The sequence below is a fragment of the Brachypodium distachyon genome, chromosome 4 (genome assembly GCF_000005505.3).
Source record: "Brachypodium distachyon strain Bd21 chromosome 4, Brachypodium_distachyon_v3.0, whole genome shotgun sequence".
NCBI classification, from domain to species: Eukaryota; Viridiplantae; Streptophyta; class Magnoliopsida; order Poales; family Poaceae; genus Brachypodium; species Brachypodium distachyon.
This window is the reverse complement of record NC_016134.3, coordinates 6,957,567-6,974,526: the sequence shown is the minus strand read 5'-3', so window position 1 is coordinate 6,974,526 and position 16,960 is coordinate 6,957,567. Positions and strand designations below refer to the sequence as shown.

The 16,960-nt window shown below is 42.4% G+C and overlaps 1 protein-coding gene across 1 annotated transcript; it reads right to left on the bottom strand.

Moving 5' to 3' along the window:
• On the bottom strand, positions 1-15,146 carry LOC100821130 (E3 ubiquitin-protein ligase UPL1). Its single transcript, XM_003575506.4, has 17 exons — positions 14,993-15,146; positions 14,738-14,879; positions 12,996-13,091; positions 12,707-12,910; positions 6,129-12,588; positions 4,773-5,860; positions 4,327-4,626; positions 4,029-4,236; positions 3,665-3,924; positions 3,297-3,568; positions 1,998-3,105; positions 1,768-1,914; positions 1,587-1,667; positions 1,283-1,508; positions 1,066-1,205; positions 748-854; positions 1-647 (listed from the first exon to the last, which is right to left on the bottom strand). The coding sequence occupies exons 2-17, from the start codon at positions 14,846-14,848 to the stop codon at positions 545-547; spliced, it is 10,911 nt and encodes a 3,636-aa protein (XP_003575554.1). The 5' UTR covers positions 14,849-14,879; positions 14,993-15,146; the 3' UTR covers positions 1-544.
• Between the last annotated feature and the right edge of the window lie 1,814 nt (positions 15,147-16,960).

The following is a 16,960-nucleotide window of genomic DNA, read 5'->3' as shown; positions in this document are numbered from 1 at the left end:
TAGACAACAATAATTTAATTCTGGAATCCTGAATATCTGGGACTGAGTTTCACCTACAGAAAGTATGACGAGCGGTAACGTAGGCAATAAGCATGCAATGGCAGAGGAAAACTTGCACTGGACTTATTGCTGCATTCCACCAGTCTATTACCCCCAAAACTAACTTGGAAGAATACAAAGTAAAAGACTTAAAAACCTCCAGTTTAGTCCAATGTAAAGAGAAGGTAATATATTAACTGGGCAACGGCCAAAACTGACCACAAAAGAAAAAACAATATTATGAACAACAAATAGTTTGTCTTTTTGAAGCTCACTCCTCGCTGCACATTCTTTGCAGTAACCCGCTTTGCAATGTGAAACTTCCTGGACAAAGTCCATCGGTCGTTGGTCATTTCTCCACAAATCTCAAGACCCCAGCAGGGAGCAATGCCGACGCTTTAGGTAGGAAACTAGCGGGATCTTGAAGGCTGTGGAATAGATCTGCAACTCCCATAATATCTGTACAAATACCCGACAGTGAAAGCACAAGTGCAGAAATGACTGATTAGCCAAATCCAAACCCTTCATTTGCCTCGTGAATAGCCAATAGCAACCTCTCCTGGAGCTGGTCTTTGGATGTGTACTCAGGTAAGTCTAGTTGGTTAAAGCTGCAGTGAGCAAAAGAAGACAACAAATTAGACTATGTAAATGAAAGAATCAGAGTTTCGGACAAGGGAAGTCATGTTGGAAGGACAGAAGATTGGTTACCAAGTATGAGCTGATGGCAGATGGTTGGTGCTGCCGTAGGCCTTGTGTATCTGAAACCTTTGTGGTCCAGAGATTCCTTGGAGTGCACTGAAACCCTCCAGAGGTACCTGCAGTTCATCTCAAAGCATAAACCACTGCATATAAACTACACTCAAAGCATTGCTTAACAACAGAATGGATGCTGCAACAAAAAATTTTAAGTCGGCTTGCCAGATAAGGATAAAGGATCAGCAGTTAATTGGTGCACCATAAAACGAGACTGAAGTAACCCCAGGATCCATGAGGCAGAATATTTTTCTAGAAGACTATCAGCAATACCTTTGAAGTTCCAGTAACGAACTGAAGGAACCGAGCTTTGTCCTCCTTGCTGAACCCTTGGACAATTTCCCAGAACCACTGAATAACTGGAGAAGCTATGCTGTAGCCAGAATACTCCGTATTCGCCTTTAGATCGTCCACTGAAAATAGGACATACAAAATAAGAAAAGTACATGCGAAATTGTTTAACAGCACGGTATTAACTCAGTAAACTCACAGTCAATATCTGGTAGCCCACTGATGAGCAGTTCAAACTCTTTATCATTAAAGATAGATATCAGCTCCCGAGGAATTAATTCATTAAATCCTTCCATGAATGCATTAATCTGAGGTCTAATTGCAGTGGTCAACCGATGCTCTGCTACTCTGTCCACATATTCATGCTTGTTCTCCTCAGTGACTCTAATGTTACGCCCTCCAGGAATCAACTCACAGTCAGTTACCTACATAGATGAGTTGGTACTTAGAAGAGCCGCCAAAATAACCAGACAGAGGGAGGGGAAATGAGCAGGGAGGTGTACCTCAGCTTTCTCATACAATATCAACTTCTCTTCATCTGCATCCATGCTAAACGTGAGGTCCAGAACATCACTGATGTCATTCTGCAGAGGGAAAATGATAACAGGTCACATCTGGACTGTCAGATTACCAGAAGGAAGCAAGAGGGTAATTAACACTAGCCCGCACAAAAAATAAACATACCTCAAGCATCCATTTGAGGTTCCTGTAGTACGCAGGATCAATCGCTTCAATATCATGGTAAGTAACCTTCGCACCAAGTATATGCTTGTAGAAGGATCTAGTGAAATGAACATCCAGAAGTTGGGCATCGAATAGAGCTTTACCAACCTGGGAGTGGGGCAAAAAAATTGAGATAAACACAATATGCTTGCATAAAGTATAATAATCATCAAACGGAGCACATTACTCACCACTCGTCCAACAAATTTGAAATAGGAGAGGTGTTCCGTCTGATAAACAGAATTCGGGTTTGGTTGAAATGTCAAGTCATTTCCAACAGTAGTAAATAGAAGTGCGCCCTTATCAAAAATCACCCGTGACAGTAACTGATACCACTCTCTTGTCAGTCCACCAGCATCAATGCCTTCTTCTCCTTGGAAATGTACAGTGAGTCTACCCTTCAAGTCCTGCGGTGATCGCATCCTAAGCTGATTATAGGAATCCTCAAGAATGTATGCCCGGCGGACAGAAATTCTAACAGGACTGTGATGATGATCATGCTGATGCTTAATTTTAGACCGGAAATATGCACGCTTGTTGTCAAAATCAATCAGACGAGGGATCTTCAACATCAGAGAAAATGACTTTTCAAGCAAACCAGGATTTTGTCTGATAAAAGCATTCAACAATCTTCTGTGCTTCTCGGAGAATTTCACAAAAGGGCTGTGCTTGTCATCAAGACTGGTGTGGCTTGCAGATGATTTCGGCCCAGCACTTGATGTTGAAGCATCCTCCATATCAGACGTCGAAGCCTCTTGGACAGAAATAGGTTGTCCTGGACGTAACTTCTCACATGTCACAAAAAACGATTCTATGTAAGGTAGTATATTCTGGGTTCCAGCTGGTAATGGGGGTGCTACACCAGTTGCTAATGTAGGTGCACTTGCAGAAGCAGGACTTAAATTTGATGTATAATCTGAAGAGCTCTCTATTTTGCTTATGCAGTTGCTGAGTTCCAACCACAATGCATCCAATGCTGTGTTAATTTCAGAAATCTGAGACAGTGCATCTGAATGGTCCTTCTCAGCGAGAAGCTCCGGATCCTTTCTGTCTTGAAGAGTGGTGACAAGAGAACTCAAAGCCTGCACAACTCTAAGAATTGCAGTACCATTAGCCGATGATGTGCTTAGAAGAGCCTTTTCAGAATCCTCATACAAGTGAAGCTCCTTCATTGCACAAAGTGTCAAATTTTGCATTGAACGTGCAAGCTCATTTATGAAATGGCAACAGAAGAAAGGAGCCAGAGCTACAATCTTTTTCAGAACTTCTGCTACAAGGAGATATGCATTATCTGACAACCTGGAAACAAATAAGGACAATGTATAATAAGAATAAGGCAAGATAAGAGAACACATCATACTAAAATAGATTAAACTGAGCAAAAGCGTCATTAGCTTCTAAACAGAAAAACTGTAGTAATATGAGATGATAGACAGTACGGAAAACAAATTACATAATTTACTTAATTCACCGAAGTTAGAAGTTCATACCCATCATGCGCAAGCAATGAACATAGCAACCGAAGCTCAGCTTGAGGAAGGCTGTGTAACACTGCTTGCAGGCTACTTCCATCATCTGCAGGGGTTTTGTCACTATCCTCAGCATTAGACTTTGCTCCAGATGATCCAGCAACACTGGCATCCTCTTGGGCATCTTGTGCTGCATTCTCAGGTCCTGATGGTTTCTCAGATGATGCTTCCAACTTAGCTTGATTAATCTCATTCTCAGCGTTAAGCATGACAACTTCCAGAAGATTCAGTAACTACAGAAGATTCAAAAGATGAAGAGAAAGAGAGCTGAGAAAATTTATTTGAGACCCATAATGAAAAATGGAGAAGAAAAAAACAGTCATACGAACCTGTTCAAGATGAGCTACACTTCTCATATAAAGTGGCTGATTCAATAGAGTTAAAAGTAGAACAAGTGCAAAAGCTTTCTGCTGTTCTGAATCTCCTTCCATAAGGACAGCCTTGCCACGCCTCTGATCAAGTGTTCCAGTCTGGCAAGTAGGTGGGCAAGGGAACTGAAGAAAAAGTAAGAGCCTAGCCACATTAGGATGGTTTCTTGCCAGGTATGTCAGAGTTTCAAGCACACGACGGGAAACCAATGGAGGCACACCTGTTTATGGCAACAAATGAGTCAATGCACAATACAAATGCAATTCTTAGTACACAAACAGTCATTCTGCCAATGAAAACTGAAACAAGATAAAATATAATTACCATCCGAAGATTGCGGGCGCGAATATGTGATATTTGCATGGCATCCATACAACCTAAATGGTGGCTCAGTTGCATCGGTTGATTTCTTAGAAGAGCCCTGCAGATCAAGCATAAGCATATCCACCAGAATTTGAACCAAGGACTTTCTGCTTTCCCGGTGAGCACAAAGGTTCAAGAGAAGCCTCTGCAACTGGCCCTTGTATAAAGGCTGTACACAATATAAGAAGTTATTCTTACTAGATTTGCTTTCAGCACCATAAAAACACAGTACAACTAACAGCTGCATAAGGGATATTACCTGAACAACTCGAAGTAACCGAATAAGAGCAACGAGAGCATCCTTGTCAACAAGGGGAGTACCTTCAGTTTCAATTAGCTTGCTGGATGTTTGACGGGAGGAATCACCAGCATTTCTATCAAGGCCCGACCCAATAATTTCACCACGACGGGAGGACTCGCCTCTCCTGTTCCTGGAGTTCATGCCAAAAAGTGAGCCACTATGATACCGATGAGCAAATCTCTCCCGTAACATGTTGGCTTCAGCAACTAATGCAGGTGTCAATGTAGCTAGCAGGGTATCTGGAGACGTCAAAAGCACCTGGAATCAATGAGAAAGATTGTGTTAACTCAACACAAAACAACACTGGAAACTGAATCCTAGAGATGTTATTCGTTCAAATACACAAGACCATGAAAACATGTTCAGGGTTTAAAACTAAGACAGATTAATAAAACAAATCATACCTCTTCCCGAATTTCTGAAGGGAATGTTGCAATAATTGATACAGCATCCATTTCAACAGGCTGTCCTTCCAGTTCTTGTGTCTGTTGCAACCTTTGGGCACGTTGCTGAGCTAGAACCTCTTCACGTATATCAGGTGGAAGTGCAGCAAGGAATTCAGGATCAATGTCCCCATCATTCTGAGGCTGATCAGTAGAAGCCTGAGTCACTTGATTTTGACGTGAAGAAAGAACTTCTGCACGTAAGTCTTCTGGAAGAGCCTCCAAAAATGTAGGATCAATTGAGTCGGCATCAGCAGGTCTGTTGGGCTCTTGATCGCCCTCATTGGCATTCGGATCAGATTCCTGGACTGGATTTTGAGGGACCTCGCTAACACTCTCCAAAGATATATCTCTGCTACTAACTGGTACGGCACTTCCAGGAGGCCTCCGTGATCGAGCAGCTGCTTGTACATCACCCAAAGGAATCCTGTCTGAAGCACCATGTCGGTCACCATCATCATGTCCTTCAACACTTCCTATTTCCACATCTAGACTCCTTAGGCTTTCCCCTAGAGTAGCACCACTACCACTGCTTGCTTGGCTTACTGCTTCTACATCACGTACAACAGCGTCACTACGTTCATATTGCATATCTGCAACATGCTCGCTAGCACTGGATGCATCTCTTTGAAGTTCGTCGCTGTGAGGTGGTGCAGGACCAGCACTTGCAGAAACATCCACCTCAGACCTTGCTGCAGGAATATCATCGCTTTCAATGTTTTCATTTTGTTCTGCCGGTTCGTCCTCTCTTGCCTCAGTTTCCGATCCATGCAAATTGCTGGGCTGATCATTTTCTTGAGCACCAACAGCAGGAATACTCTGGTCCTCAGGATGTTCAGGTGTAGGCCGTCTCAACTGAGAGAGCAAGAGCTCTTCAATGCCTTCAGGTACTGCAGGAGCAGCAGATCCACTGCGCTGTGGACCATCATCCAGCCACATATTGAATCGGTGTCCATTTCGTCCACTTCGCAAGCTTCTGAATATCGCATCCAAACGGGAGTTACTATTTTCATGATTCCGATCTGAGAAAGCCATCTCAACTAAATTTTCTGAAAAGAAACAATAATTTGAATAAGTTATCCATGATGTATGGCAAACAGCAGACTTGACACAGTGTGTGTATTAGTAGTAACAGTTTAGGAAGCTAACTGCTGAAATGTGTTGAGTCTAGCAGGGTCTCATGGACAAAACAAATTCAAGGAAAAAGGTAGCAAATGACAAAAAAACTAGAGGTACCAAAGGGTCAGAAAAGATGGAGGTGCGGAAAAAGACAAGAGAAGTGGAAAGAAGTACATAATAACAAATTAACGTGGATACCTGGCTGTCTCTGCTGCGGAATGTGTAACATGGAAGGTTCTTCCAAGAGTGGGTGGTCAAGTACACCTTGATCGCTTGCTCGCCCAAGAAGGTTGTAGATAGATGTACTACGGCCTTGCCGTCTTGTGCCAAATATGTCCAAAGGCATCACACGCAATGTATCACCAGACAAATTGTTGCTCCCCCCGAAAACCTCAATATGGTCAAACACATTAATTCCATTGATCCCCTCCTCCAGGCGAAGGATGACTCCTTCCTCATCCTCATCCTCATCATCATCTTCTTCTAGCAGATCTTCATCAAATTCTTCTTCATCAATCTCACGGTCATCCTGGTCTGTGTCAGGATGAGATATTTGATGGGCATCATCTTCCTCCAGGTTGTTATTTTCCTCATCTTCATCCTCATCATCATCTTCATCAACCTCCTCGCCATCATCTGCTGACATATCTTCATCACTGTCATCATCCTCATCAGCCATATCATCCTCTCTATTATGCGGAATTTCAAATCTAATTTCCATTGTGGACTCATTTCCAGTTCTATCTTCAGCAATCTCATGCATAAAATCATCTTCGCCATCACGGGCAAAGCTTCCATCCAGATCACGGTCATGATCCATCTCATCTGCCACTGAATCTGAACTTCGTGAAGTGTGAACAGCATTGAAGGTTTCCCTGTGATCAGTAACCATGGCAGTTGGTTGAGAAGTTGTGTCAAGAACCTGGAATCTATTAGCTGATGAATCTACATTGTTCTGGTCAGAAATAATCTTTGATGAGCTCTCCCCTTTGGCATTAAAATCCGCTAAATGAACATGCTCCTTCGTAACCACTTCAAGAGCCTTGACAATAGCAGTTACAATCTTTGCTGAATCAGGGTGATCCAGGTCTATAACTTGAAGGGTTCTCGTTAGAGACTGAACAAGACCAACTTCAACAAAAGTAACAACAGATTCTGCTGAAAGCGAGGAGCCAGTTGGTGAGCGGGCTGATAGAATATCATTGAGCAAATCAACATATGCATTCATCCTTAACATTTGTGGTTTGCAACCGGTAGGAGAGTCTGTGAACTCAACAAATATACTGCAGATTTCCGAACAAATTCTTTTTCGACCTTCTGGAGAACGAATAGATGAAGCCACCAAAAATTGATTAGCCCTGGTTGCCAATTTGTACCTCCAATCTCCATCAGTTTTTCTCTCCTTTTTTTGCTTCGTAGCATGTGGAAGGAAATGCTGCAATATATGATTAAATATGCCACCACTGTTCCGGGTAGGACCACTCAATTCAGCATCATGGCGAAGAATAACTTGAATGGATGAAGCGTAAGTTAGGAGTACATCAGTAAGCAGCTTCAGTACAAATGCATTTTTAGCAAGAGATGCAGTAGCCTCTTGGATTGCTTGCTTGGACTCTTCAGGTGTGGAAGCAACGGCCTTTCCTTTCCCTTTTGCTGAATTAGAGTCAATCTCCATGTCCGTGGATGAGGAACCATCAGGCTGGTCCTCAGATCTTGGTGGTGGAACAAAGGACATAACCAGATCTAGTAAATGCTCAATAACAGATACAAAGCTTTGTGGTGGCTTGCGATGAGATTTCACACTCTTTGCATTCAAATCAGATTGTTTCCCTTTAGTACTTCCAGGAGATGCAGAAACCATGTCCCCTGATGTTATCTTTGTGACGGCACTGGATGATTTATCTTTATCAACTGATTTATCCTTCTCTTTTTCCTTGCTCTTCTCTTTCTCACGGTCCTTCAACAGAACAACATATGGTCTATCTCCAACCATCTCAATCTGGCACACAGCTTGGGCAGCTTTCATAAATATCAATGGGTCCCTGTATACAACAAACGCCAAATTCTGAACAAAATTACGTGGTGTAACCCTGGGATTTGCATGCCGATTAGCAGCCGTAACCAGACTATGACGTATCTCTAGTTCCATAGCTTGCTGAAGGGTGTGAGGATCCTCCAGAATATGACGAATAATTGTAGAAACCAAACTGTTGAATCCAGAAAACAAGCTCTTTGTCGGCAAACTCAGCAACGCATGCAGTCCACCAGACTCAAGAAAACTAATAGCAGCCACATGTACTTTTGACAGTGTAGCGCACAACTGCAGAATAGCATGCATTGTATCAGAAGGCAACTGCTTCTGAATGCATTTGCAGCAGACCATCAAAAGTTGCTTTTGGTCCTCCAAGTCCAATAACCCTACACTTGAAGAAGATTCGGAATCCCTTTTCTTGCTGTCATCAATCACAATAGGCGTTTGTGTATTTGAATTATCCTTTTTGAGGACGTCAAGCTCAGTAACATCTGGCAACTTTGGATCCAACTGAAGCATTCTGTCAACAGCAAGAAAACAGGACGTAACCCAATTTGGGACCTCAGTTATCTCACCTTCCCTTGGCTCCAACTCCCAGCTGCACAACAGGTTCAAAGCAACCTTGACAAGACCAGCCTTTGAGGCAACTTCCCGAGCTGCAGCATCTCCATGAAGAATCAAAGCAAGCACGTGGAAAAGAGCGGATAATACAGTGTTCTTTAAAGGATCAGATGCCACCAGACACTGTTTCAGATGATCAATCAAATATGTAAGCACTTGCACACGGTTTTGGCCGTCATTCTGTGAGCTGATAGTCACAAGCATATCCCGGACAGGGAAAGCTAAAGTTTCCTTTGCCTGTAGCAGCCTAAGACAAGAGGATAACACTTCATCCATGGGAGGCAGAAGAACATTTTCTTCTTCCAGATCAAGATCATTAGATTTGCCGTCTTCCTCTTGAGCAGATGTATCAGAATTCCCCAGAGACATTGCAAGCGCTCGAGCCAGTTCATCATCCTCTGGTGGTTCCTCTGGGTGCGAGAACAACCAATCCGTTGCGATCTCAACACTATTTGTTCCAACCTGTCGTAATGCTTCTTCAGCTCTGGCACGAGAAAAGCCCATCTCTATGATCATTGAAATTGCGTTCTCGTCAGGGGGTGGACCAGCTAAACGAGCACCAATATTGCTAACAGTGTTTTTCACTTCAACCCCAGAGTAAACATGCCTCATGATGGATGTGACTGAACTGATTAACTCAACATTGCACTCTGCAAACTGAGGATGCCCCCAGATGGGAAGAACAGTTTTTAACACCTTAGACTGAAGCAACTTCATGAACCTCTCAGCATCTTGGGGAAACTTTACACTTCCACTAAAAATAGGCTGCTCAAGTAATTGTCTTGTCGATGAAGAGAGAATAAATGATGATGTTACAAGATGGTCCATAATTGCCCCATAGCTTGAGAGGGGGCCATAAATCCATGAACAATCTGTATCCTTCTCTTCCTTCCCTGTTTTATTATCAGTCTCCATAGGTGAGGATGGTGGCCTGTTCATCGTGAACAGCAACTCACTGGTGGCTTCAAATGTTGTCAATATAGCCTGAATGACACCACGGCAATAGAATGAATTCACCATAATTGGATTACATGATTCTGGCCTGTCCAACAATATCCCATCAACGAAATCAACTACCTTCCCAAGGTACCGGCACTTTGTGGTAACAGTAATCTCTCTCTCAGAACTGATTGTGTGCCCCTCAAAATTGAGGTGATCCAACACAATAGAAGCAATTTTTGTAGCAACAGATACAACAGATGCGGATAAATTTATAGGACTGTTCTCACGACGAGATGTAAGCAACATTGCTTTCCCAAGCTCCATAAAAAGATGGTTAATATGGTAAGAGAGTGACCTCATCATGTCACAGCAGGATGAATGCTCAGATCTTTTTTTGTCCTCTTCTGACTTCACATTTGCATCTGATGAACTGGAAGGCTGATCCTGGGAACTTGAGGGCAACCCTGAACTAGGGTATCTATCAGCACCAATTCTGTGAGAGTCAGTAGTTGCACGACCTGTATCACGATAGATATTGATGAGGTCAGACACCTGAGACTCTATGTTCCACCCAGAGCCGCGTCGCCTTAGAAGAGGATCAAGATATTGCCTAAAGGAAGTGTATCTGTTATCATCAGTTTCGCCCACAGCAGTGTCAACTTGCTGGGCATCATTTGCTTTAGGAGAACTAGCTTCAGGCTCAACTTTCTTCTCTTCAAAAAGTGAAATTTGCCAAAGCACTTCTCGGTGAACTCGTCCAATATCTTCCAGGACATCCCTGCTCACATCTCCAAATTCTGAGAGTAGTGCGTTCATCCAGCGATTATCTTTCGATGCCGCGAGAAAGAGCAGAAATTCAACAATAAAGAGAGATGGGATGTTTCCTTTTTCTAACTTAATCACTTCACATGAGCTAGAAACTGTATCAAGTTCCTGCAAGGCATTCTTCAAATGCTCCTTTAAAGAGGAGCAAAATGCACGTGCAAGTGGAGTAGAATGCTGCTGAGTAAATCCCTTGAATACCATGGTGCTATGCAAAGCAATAGGCATCCCTCCAGATGATTGGGTGATGCTAGGTCGCAACAACAGTGTCAAAAGATTCTGTAGACCTCCTTTTTCTACAAATAACCGGCAAGTTTCAGAATTTTCCATTGTCCGATGCACCAACACCATCACATGGAAAATGCTCAAATGTGAAAACTGCTCGTCATTAGTTCCATCTGCGCCGGAATCCATAGCACTCACCAAATCACGCCCTTCAACATCTGTTTCCATATCTGTTCTTTCTTCCGTGCTGGTTGGTTCTATGACTTTATCTTCACGAGGTGAAGAGAGTTTGTTGATTATTTCAATGATGATGTCAACACCAGCACTTCTCAGGGACTGCACATGGCGTAAAAGCTCTTCCACCGCATTGGCTAAGAGGACAACACCTTCATTCATTGGTATCAGATATTTCCTACTAGTGAAAGTGTCTACAAGAAAACGCAGCGCAGAAGTTTCCCTGACAGACTCGAGTCCTTGGGTATTAAGGCAAATTGCACCCAGGCCATTAGGTACACAAATAAGAGCTTTACAAGATGGTATCACCCCAGCAGTCACTGATGACAGAAAAGCATCAGGAAGACCAAGTTCCTTCAAAGCAGGAAAGCATGTAGGATCCTTATGTATTATCTCACTCATAACAGTAACTGAGGAGAAGTAAATATCACCACCGAACTTGCTTACATTCTGGAATATAAGGGAAAGTGACATGGGCAGAGAATTATCATTGGAATTTTGAGAGCGGGCAGGATTTGCAGGAGAGTATGTAGCAGACCCCAATGCCTTGAGCAAAGCCTTGATCAGTCGTTTCTGGGAGTAGAAATGATCATCTTCTGATTTCAATGTATCATTGGTAACCATTGAAGTATGACTGTCAGCAACACCAATAACACGCTGCACCTCCACATGTAACCTCTGAGATAAAAGTTCCACACCACCCAAATCCTTAAAGAGGGAAACAGCAGGGCTGCTGTACTCCATCAGCTTCTGAAGAGTCTTCACTGCCAAACAGACAAGATGCATGTGGGAAGGATCCTTGTCTTGCAAGAGGGGCAAGAGAGGGGGAACCATCCCTGAACCTCTGACAGTTGTACCAGAACTTGAAGATGACAGTACATGAAGCAAAAAGAACTGCAGAAGGGCATCAACAATTAAAGGGGATGAGGTATCATTGGGGCTACTGAGTGACGATATTGCTTTTTGCAGAACACTGAGCAAGACCATGCGATTTCCACCAGCAGAGATAATACTTGAGCCACTCAATATCCTTGCTCGCTCATGAGATGATGCATATGCCGCTAACTGTGCTCCCAATGCAAGCATAGCCAGTGCTCGAATAGGCCCAGGAACAATATCTTCTGACCGAACAAGACGGATTAACTCATTTATGTACTCTGGTTCATTTGTGAAGAATGACGTGAGCTCATCATGGGCATCACTGGATTGTACGAGGACAATGAAGGCAAGGAGACTTATACGGCTATAAAGCCTGCATGTCCTTGGGGAGTTAAAAGCGTGTGCATATCTTATCCTTGTAAACAAGGCAAACCGGTGCTCTGGAGGCACATTGAACTTGTCAACACATTGCTTCAATATGCTCAAGTCATCTTCCTTCTGAAGGTGCAGGTCCGGGATATGTATGACACACAGATTAGATGACTTCTTGTCACTAGTTTGGTCAGCATCTTGGACAGGGCACAAATTATACTCAAAATGAAGAGTGGACCCAAGACGATGTTGCGTGCCATCATATTTGTTCTCCATGTCTGCTGGGAATAAGCACAAACCCTCCTGCTGATTTCGCTCATTTGCCACAACACAAGAATATAAGCCCAGACCCTCCTCCTTGCTACCCCATCCTTGGGCCAATGATAGCAGATGGCTGTTTATAGCTCCACAGTTGACAAGTTTTCCATTCATATGCAATTTTGAAGGATTTATTTTCACCAATGCAGCGAGAGTTTCCAAGGCCACCACAACTATCTCAGGATCTGATGATGCCAGCAGAAGCTTAAAATGCTGATAAAAGAACAGATGCAGAATGATCAATATAAATGGAATAAAACAAGGGCTCTGAATTCCTATCTTTGGAACACAGTTAAGAGATAAGAAGTACAGAAAGAAAACAGGTATGTACCTCAAGACCAGCAAAAGAAGTCTTGTTCTGGCAGTTTTCCAATACAATCTGCATAACTCTCAAAATTTGCAAGATAGTATTTTTTGTCAACGGTTCACTCTCTGCCATATCATCAGATAACATAAGATCTTTCCTAGAAGAAACATATGTCTTGAAATAGGTATCAAAATGCATAAATAGAGGCTTCCAGTGGTGGAAATTTCCCTGCAACCAAGGGTTAAAGTAAGCATTCAATGAAATCAAGTGTAAAAATAATGGAAGACAAATCTAAAAGAAACAAGACTGTCACCTTATTGAACTCCCAACGGAAGCCTGATAGTGGTATGGCAATGTCGTGCAGTGGAATATTGATCACACGGTCAATAAATGCTTTAACCTTTGCAGGCTGCAAAAATACAGAGAGTAATTTTAACCAAGATGTCAATTTCAACAGGTGTTCCCATGGTACAAGCTATGTGAATGGTGTAAACAAAGCATAGAAGTATATCCCACACTTCAGTTAACACCAGAACCATTCAAATATTCAATAGAACAAACATTCAAGGAAACAGCACACTATAACATTGTATTCCGTACAAAAGATGCCCTCCTAAAGAACCAGTTGGTCCTGACAGTGTGAGGGTCAGGGAACTATTGCACTTTCCAAGGGTACGATATCCATTAAGAATTTGTACTTTGATGGTATAAGCACCAAAATTTACTACTGTTTGCTCCTTGTAAAGTGAATAGATCACTGTAGTTCGTTAAATATTTAGGAAACAAGCAACCCACATTGATTAGATCATACAATTTACCTCATTCTAACATGTGCAAGGTCCGTGGTACTTACTCCATCTAGCTCACAGTCAAAAAGGAGTGTTAAGGCACACACCTAGGCGCATATAAGAGCTAGGAAGCATACAAACCACGGCGCGTTGGATCTAGACAGAGGTATATATGGGCTATATTGCACTGGTGGGCCTTCTCTTATATCATTTTTCCATTATCTTTTTCTCTCTGATTCCAATCTTTCACAAATGTAACTAAAGCTAAGACATGCAGTTGTATATCACCGACCTGCTCAGGGGCGCTAAATCTATAAAATTCAATTCCAAGACATTACTGATAAACTAAACTTTACAGGTCACTGATGAGTGATGAGTATGACATCGATAATATATCCTCCAATATCTAGAATCAGGTGAAACGTTATCAAAAAAAAATTACTATCCAAAGCTAGTAATACTAGAATAGAAGTTACATGTCGCTAAATGCCTTTGGAAAAAAATGTATAGCTTCCCCTTAAATGTCAATGAGAGCAAAAATATCCTAATACAAAGTTCTAAATAAAGTGAACTAGTAAGAATAAATATATCAATCTGGAACCTGCTAGCTAATTTCTTATTACAATGAAGTTAACCATCAAGATCAGTAACACAAATCTGGTATACCAATTACAAGCATAGATAGCTATGTTGAGTAAGAATACTGGGCACATAAGAGAAATCATAACAGAAAATCAAGAAAGTTGCATGATACGACATTCAGTTGCGACAAACTTGCATGAGTAAGAACATACAGAACAGAACACCAACCCCAAAAGGAAGTAAGAAATAATTGTATACATGAAAACTACTTCTGTGCTCTCACAAGATGGGATGAACCACAAAGCAGAGACATCACGCTACAGTTAGAAGACTAGTAGCAACCTAAGACAGGAGCATGTAGCACAACTACACAAGCATTAAAATAGAGAATTTTATAGCGGCAAGACAGTATAGCTTCTACCAAGACAACCCAATCCCAAAGACCAAAACAGGAGATTACCTAAACACTACCAAGTACTGACTGCATCACCACTTCCCACTATAGACACCTCTCACAAGCGAGGCTAACACTGACCCGCACAACAGAAACACCAACATCCAATCAAAACCCTAGACTAAGACCTAGTTGGATTCAGTCAGAGAAGCAAGTTTGCACCTACAACCACCCCGATCAAAACCCTAGAACAAAAGCACGCAAAAGGAATCAGGGGGAGAGAGGACTCACCGGCTCGGACTCGACTTTGATCGCCGGTGATACGGCGCGGCTGCCGGACAGGATCTGCTGCAGTCGCAGCGGGAAGCTGGCCCGGTGCGCCGCCATCGCCGCCGCTGCCATCTCCGATCGGGACCCCTCACCTGTGCCTCACCTTCGCAACAACAAACAGACGGCAAAAACAATCAGGGACACAAAAATAAATCCCCTAAAAAATCTCCCGAAAACCCTAGGCCCGATCGCGGCGGTAGGGGACGGGTTAGTTACCTTTAGGGTTTTGGGACGGCGAGAAGAGCACATCGGCCGCGGAGGAGGAGGCCGCGGTGGCAGGGATGGGGGGCGGCGGGGTGGGATTCAGAGGCGGCGAAGGGAGTACAGAGAGAGAGAGAGAAAGAGGAGAGGAGTTGCGGTGTTTGGGTATCAACAAGAGGGGAGAAAACTTGGGGAAGGGTTGCTTTTGTGAAGGGACGAGGAGGCGAAGGAGGGGCACCGGCGCACGGTAGGTCACGGGCGCGGCGCGTGACGGGCTCGGCAGGGCTTTTGGCTTTCGATTTTTCTTTAAAAAATAATATCTGTAGTAGGCTTTGGGTTTTGGGTTTTCATCGTGCTTCGCCGCGAGCCTTCTCTCCTTTATTTTCAAGTAATAAATAAACGAAAAGAGGAAAAAAATCTAGCACGACAAACAAAATGAGATGATGGAGTATTTTGGTGTAAAGGAAAAAATCATCATACTATCTATGATAAAATTGTCTTTCCATCTATTACTTGACGGTCAACTAACGGAATGACATATTTGTACGCCCCATGCAAATTTTGAGTGGCAAATTTGAAACAAGGAAATTCTGAGTGGCATTTGGGCATACGAGCAAATTTTGACTGGCAAATATGGAATTCTCTCAATATTTTATCCTTAGATACGGATGTCAAGATACAATGCAATGGGTGTACCGTATCTATACCTCCATTTAATACATTTAGATACGGCTTTAGATACACAGCAGTGGGACTGCCCTAACTTTGTACTAAAAATTTCTGACGCTTTTTTATTGGAAAAATCTCTGACACTTATTATGGATCAGAGAAAGTATGTGGGTTTTCTTTTCTTAAAAAATCACAGGTTTTCTTATTAACTTAGGGCTGGACTCAACGAGACTAGGCCGGTTGCTAAGAATGCCGAGAACTACATCTCCTCTAGCATAGGCCCGTAAGTATGAAAACTTTTAAGTTCAGTTTTATGGTTGCTACACTGTGTTACCTTCAAATGATTTTACAATTTCATAAAAGAATAGCCACAAAACAAACAAAGATTAGCCAACGGCCGGGCTGCTAAGAGTACGGAGAACTACATCTTCTCTGGCATAGGCCTACGAGTGTAAAACCTCTTAAGCTCGGTTTTATTGTTTTGTTTCTACGTACGCTGTCCTGATTTTTTTTTAAGAATAGCCACAAAACTAACAAAGGTTAGCCAAACATTAAAGTAGGCAAAAACAGGCGGGTAAATAGGATAATCAAGATCCACTGCATGCCAAACACACCCAAAGTAGTGGCTCCCCTTCTCTATATGGTAATTGTTGTTGTCGACGATCCATTTAGGGGTAGGTCTTTAAGTCGATCTTGTGAGCAAGTTTTACGCGAAGGGGGTAGAGAGTCGAGGGCGACAAGAGGATATCATGATGACTTGTAGACATGCCAGACACGGAATTTACCCAGTTTCAGGACAATATGACCATTCGTCCCGGAAATGTCTTTGTTATCTCAAAACGTCAAGGGTGGTATGACTAAGCTATTGCTCGGCGGGTATTCTCGAGTTAAGGTAACGTCCCAGTGTCCATATTGTGAATTCTTTACTTGTTCCGGTGTCCCTTTCTTGTACGACAAGGTCGAGTACCTAATACTCGAAAATGTACATGTTCTTTTTGAAGTTTAACGTATTTTACAATGTTTTCGGTAATATTTGTAGATACTACTCAAACTGTTGTTTTTTTATTCATGTCCGCATTTCTTATAGAGGTTAGTAAATCAGCAATAGTGTCTTTGCCCATAAGACTCTAATTCTAGGTTCCTCCCAATTTTTCTATAATCAACATGTTTTTTTTTCTTTTCATTTTAGATTTTAAAACATATACGTGAAACACAATCTACTAATTAATTCTTTGATCTAAATTTCACCTGCTAGTATTTATAATACTTCAGGAGCTAATGAAACTATTTTGGTAAAAAAACCGGACTAATATC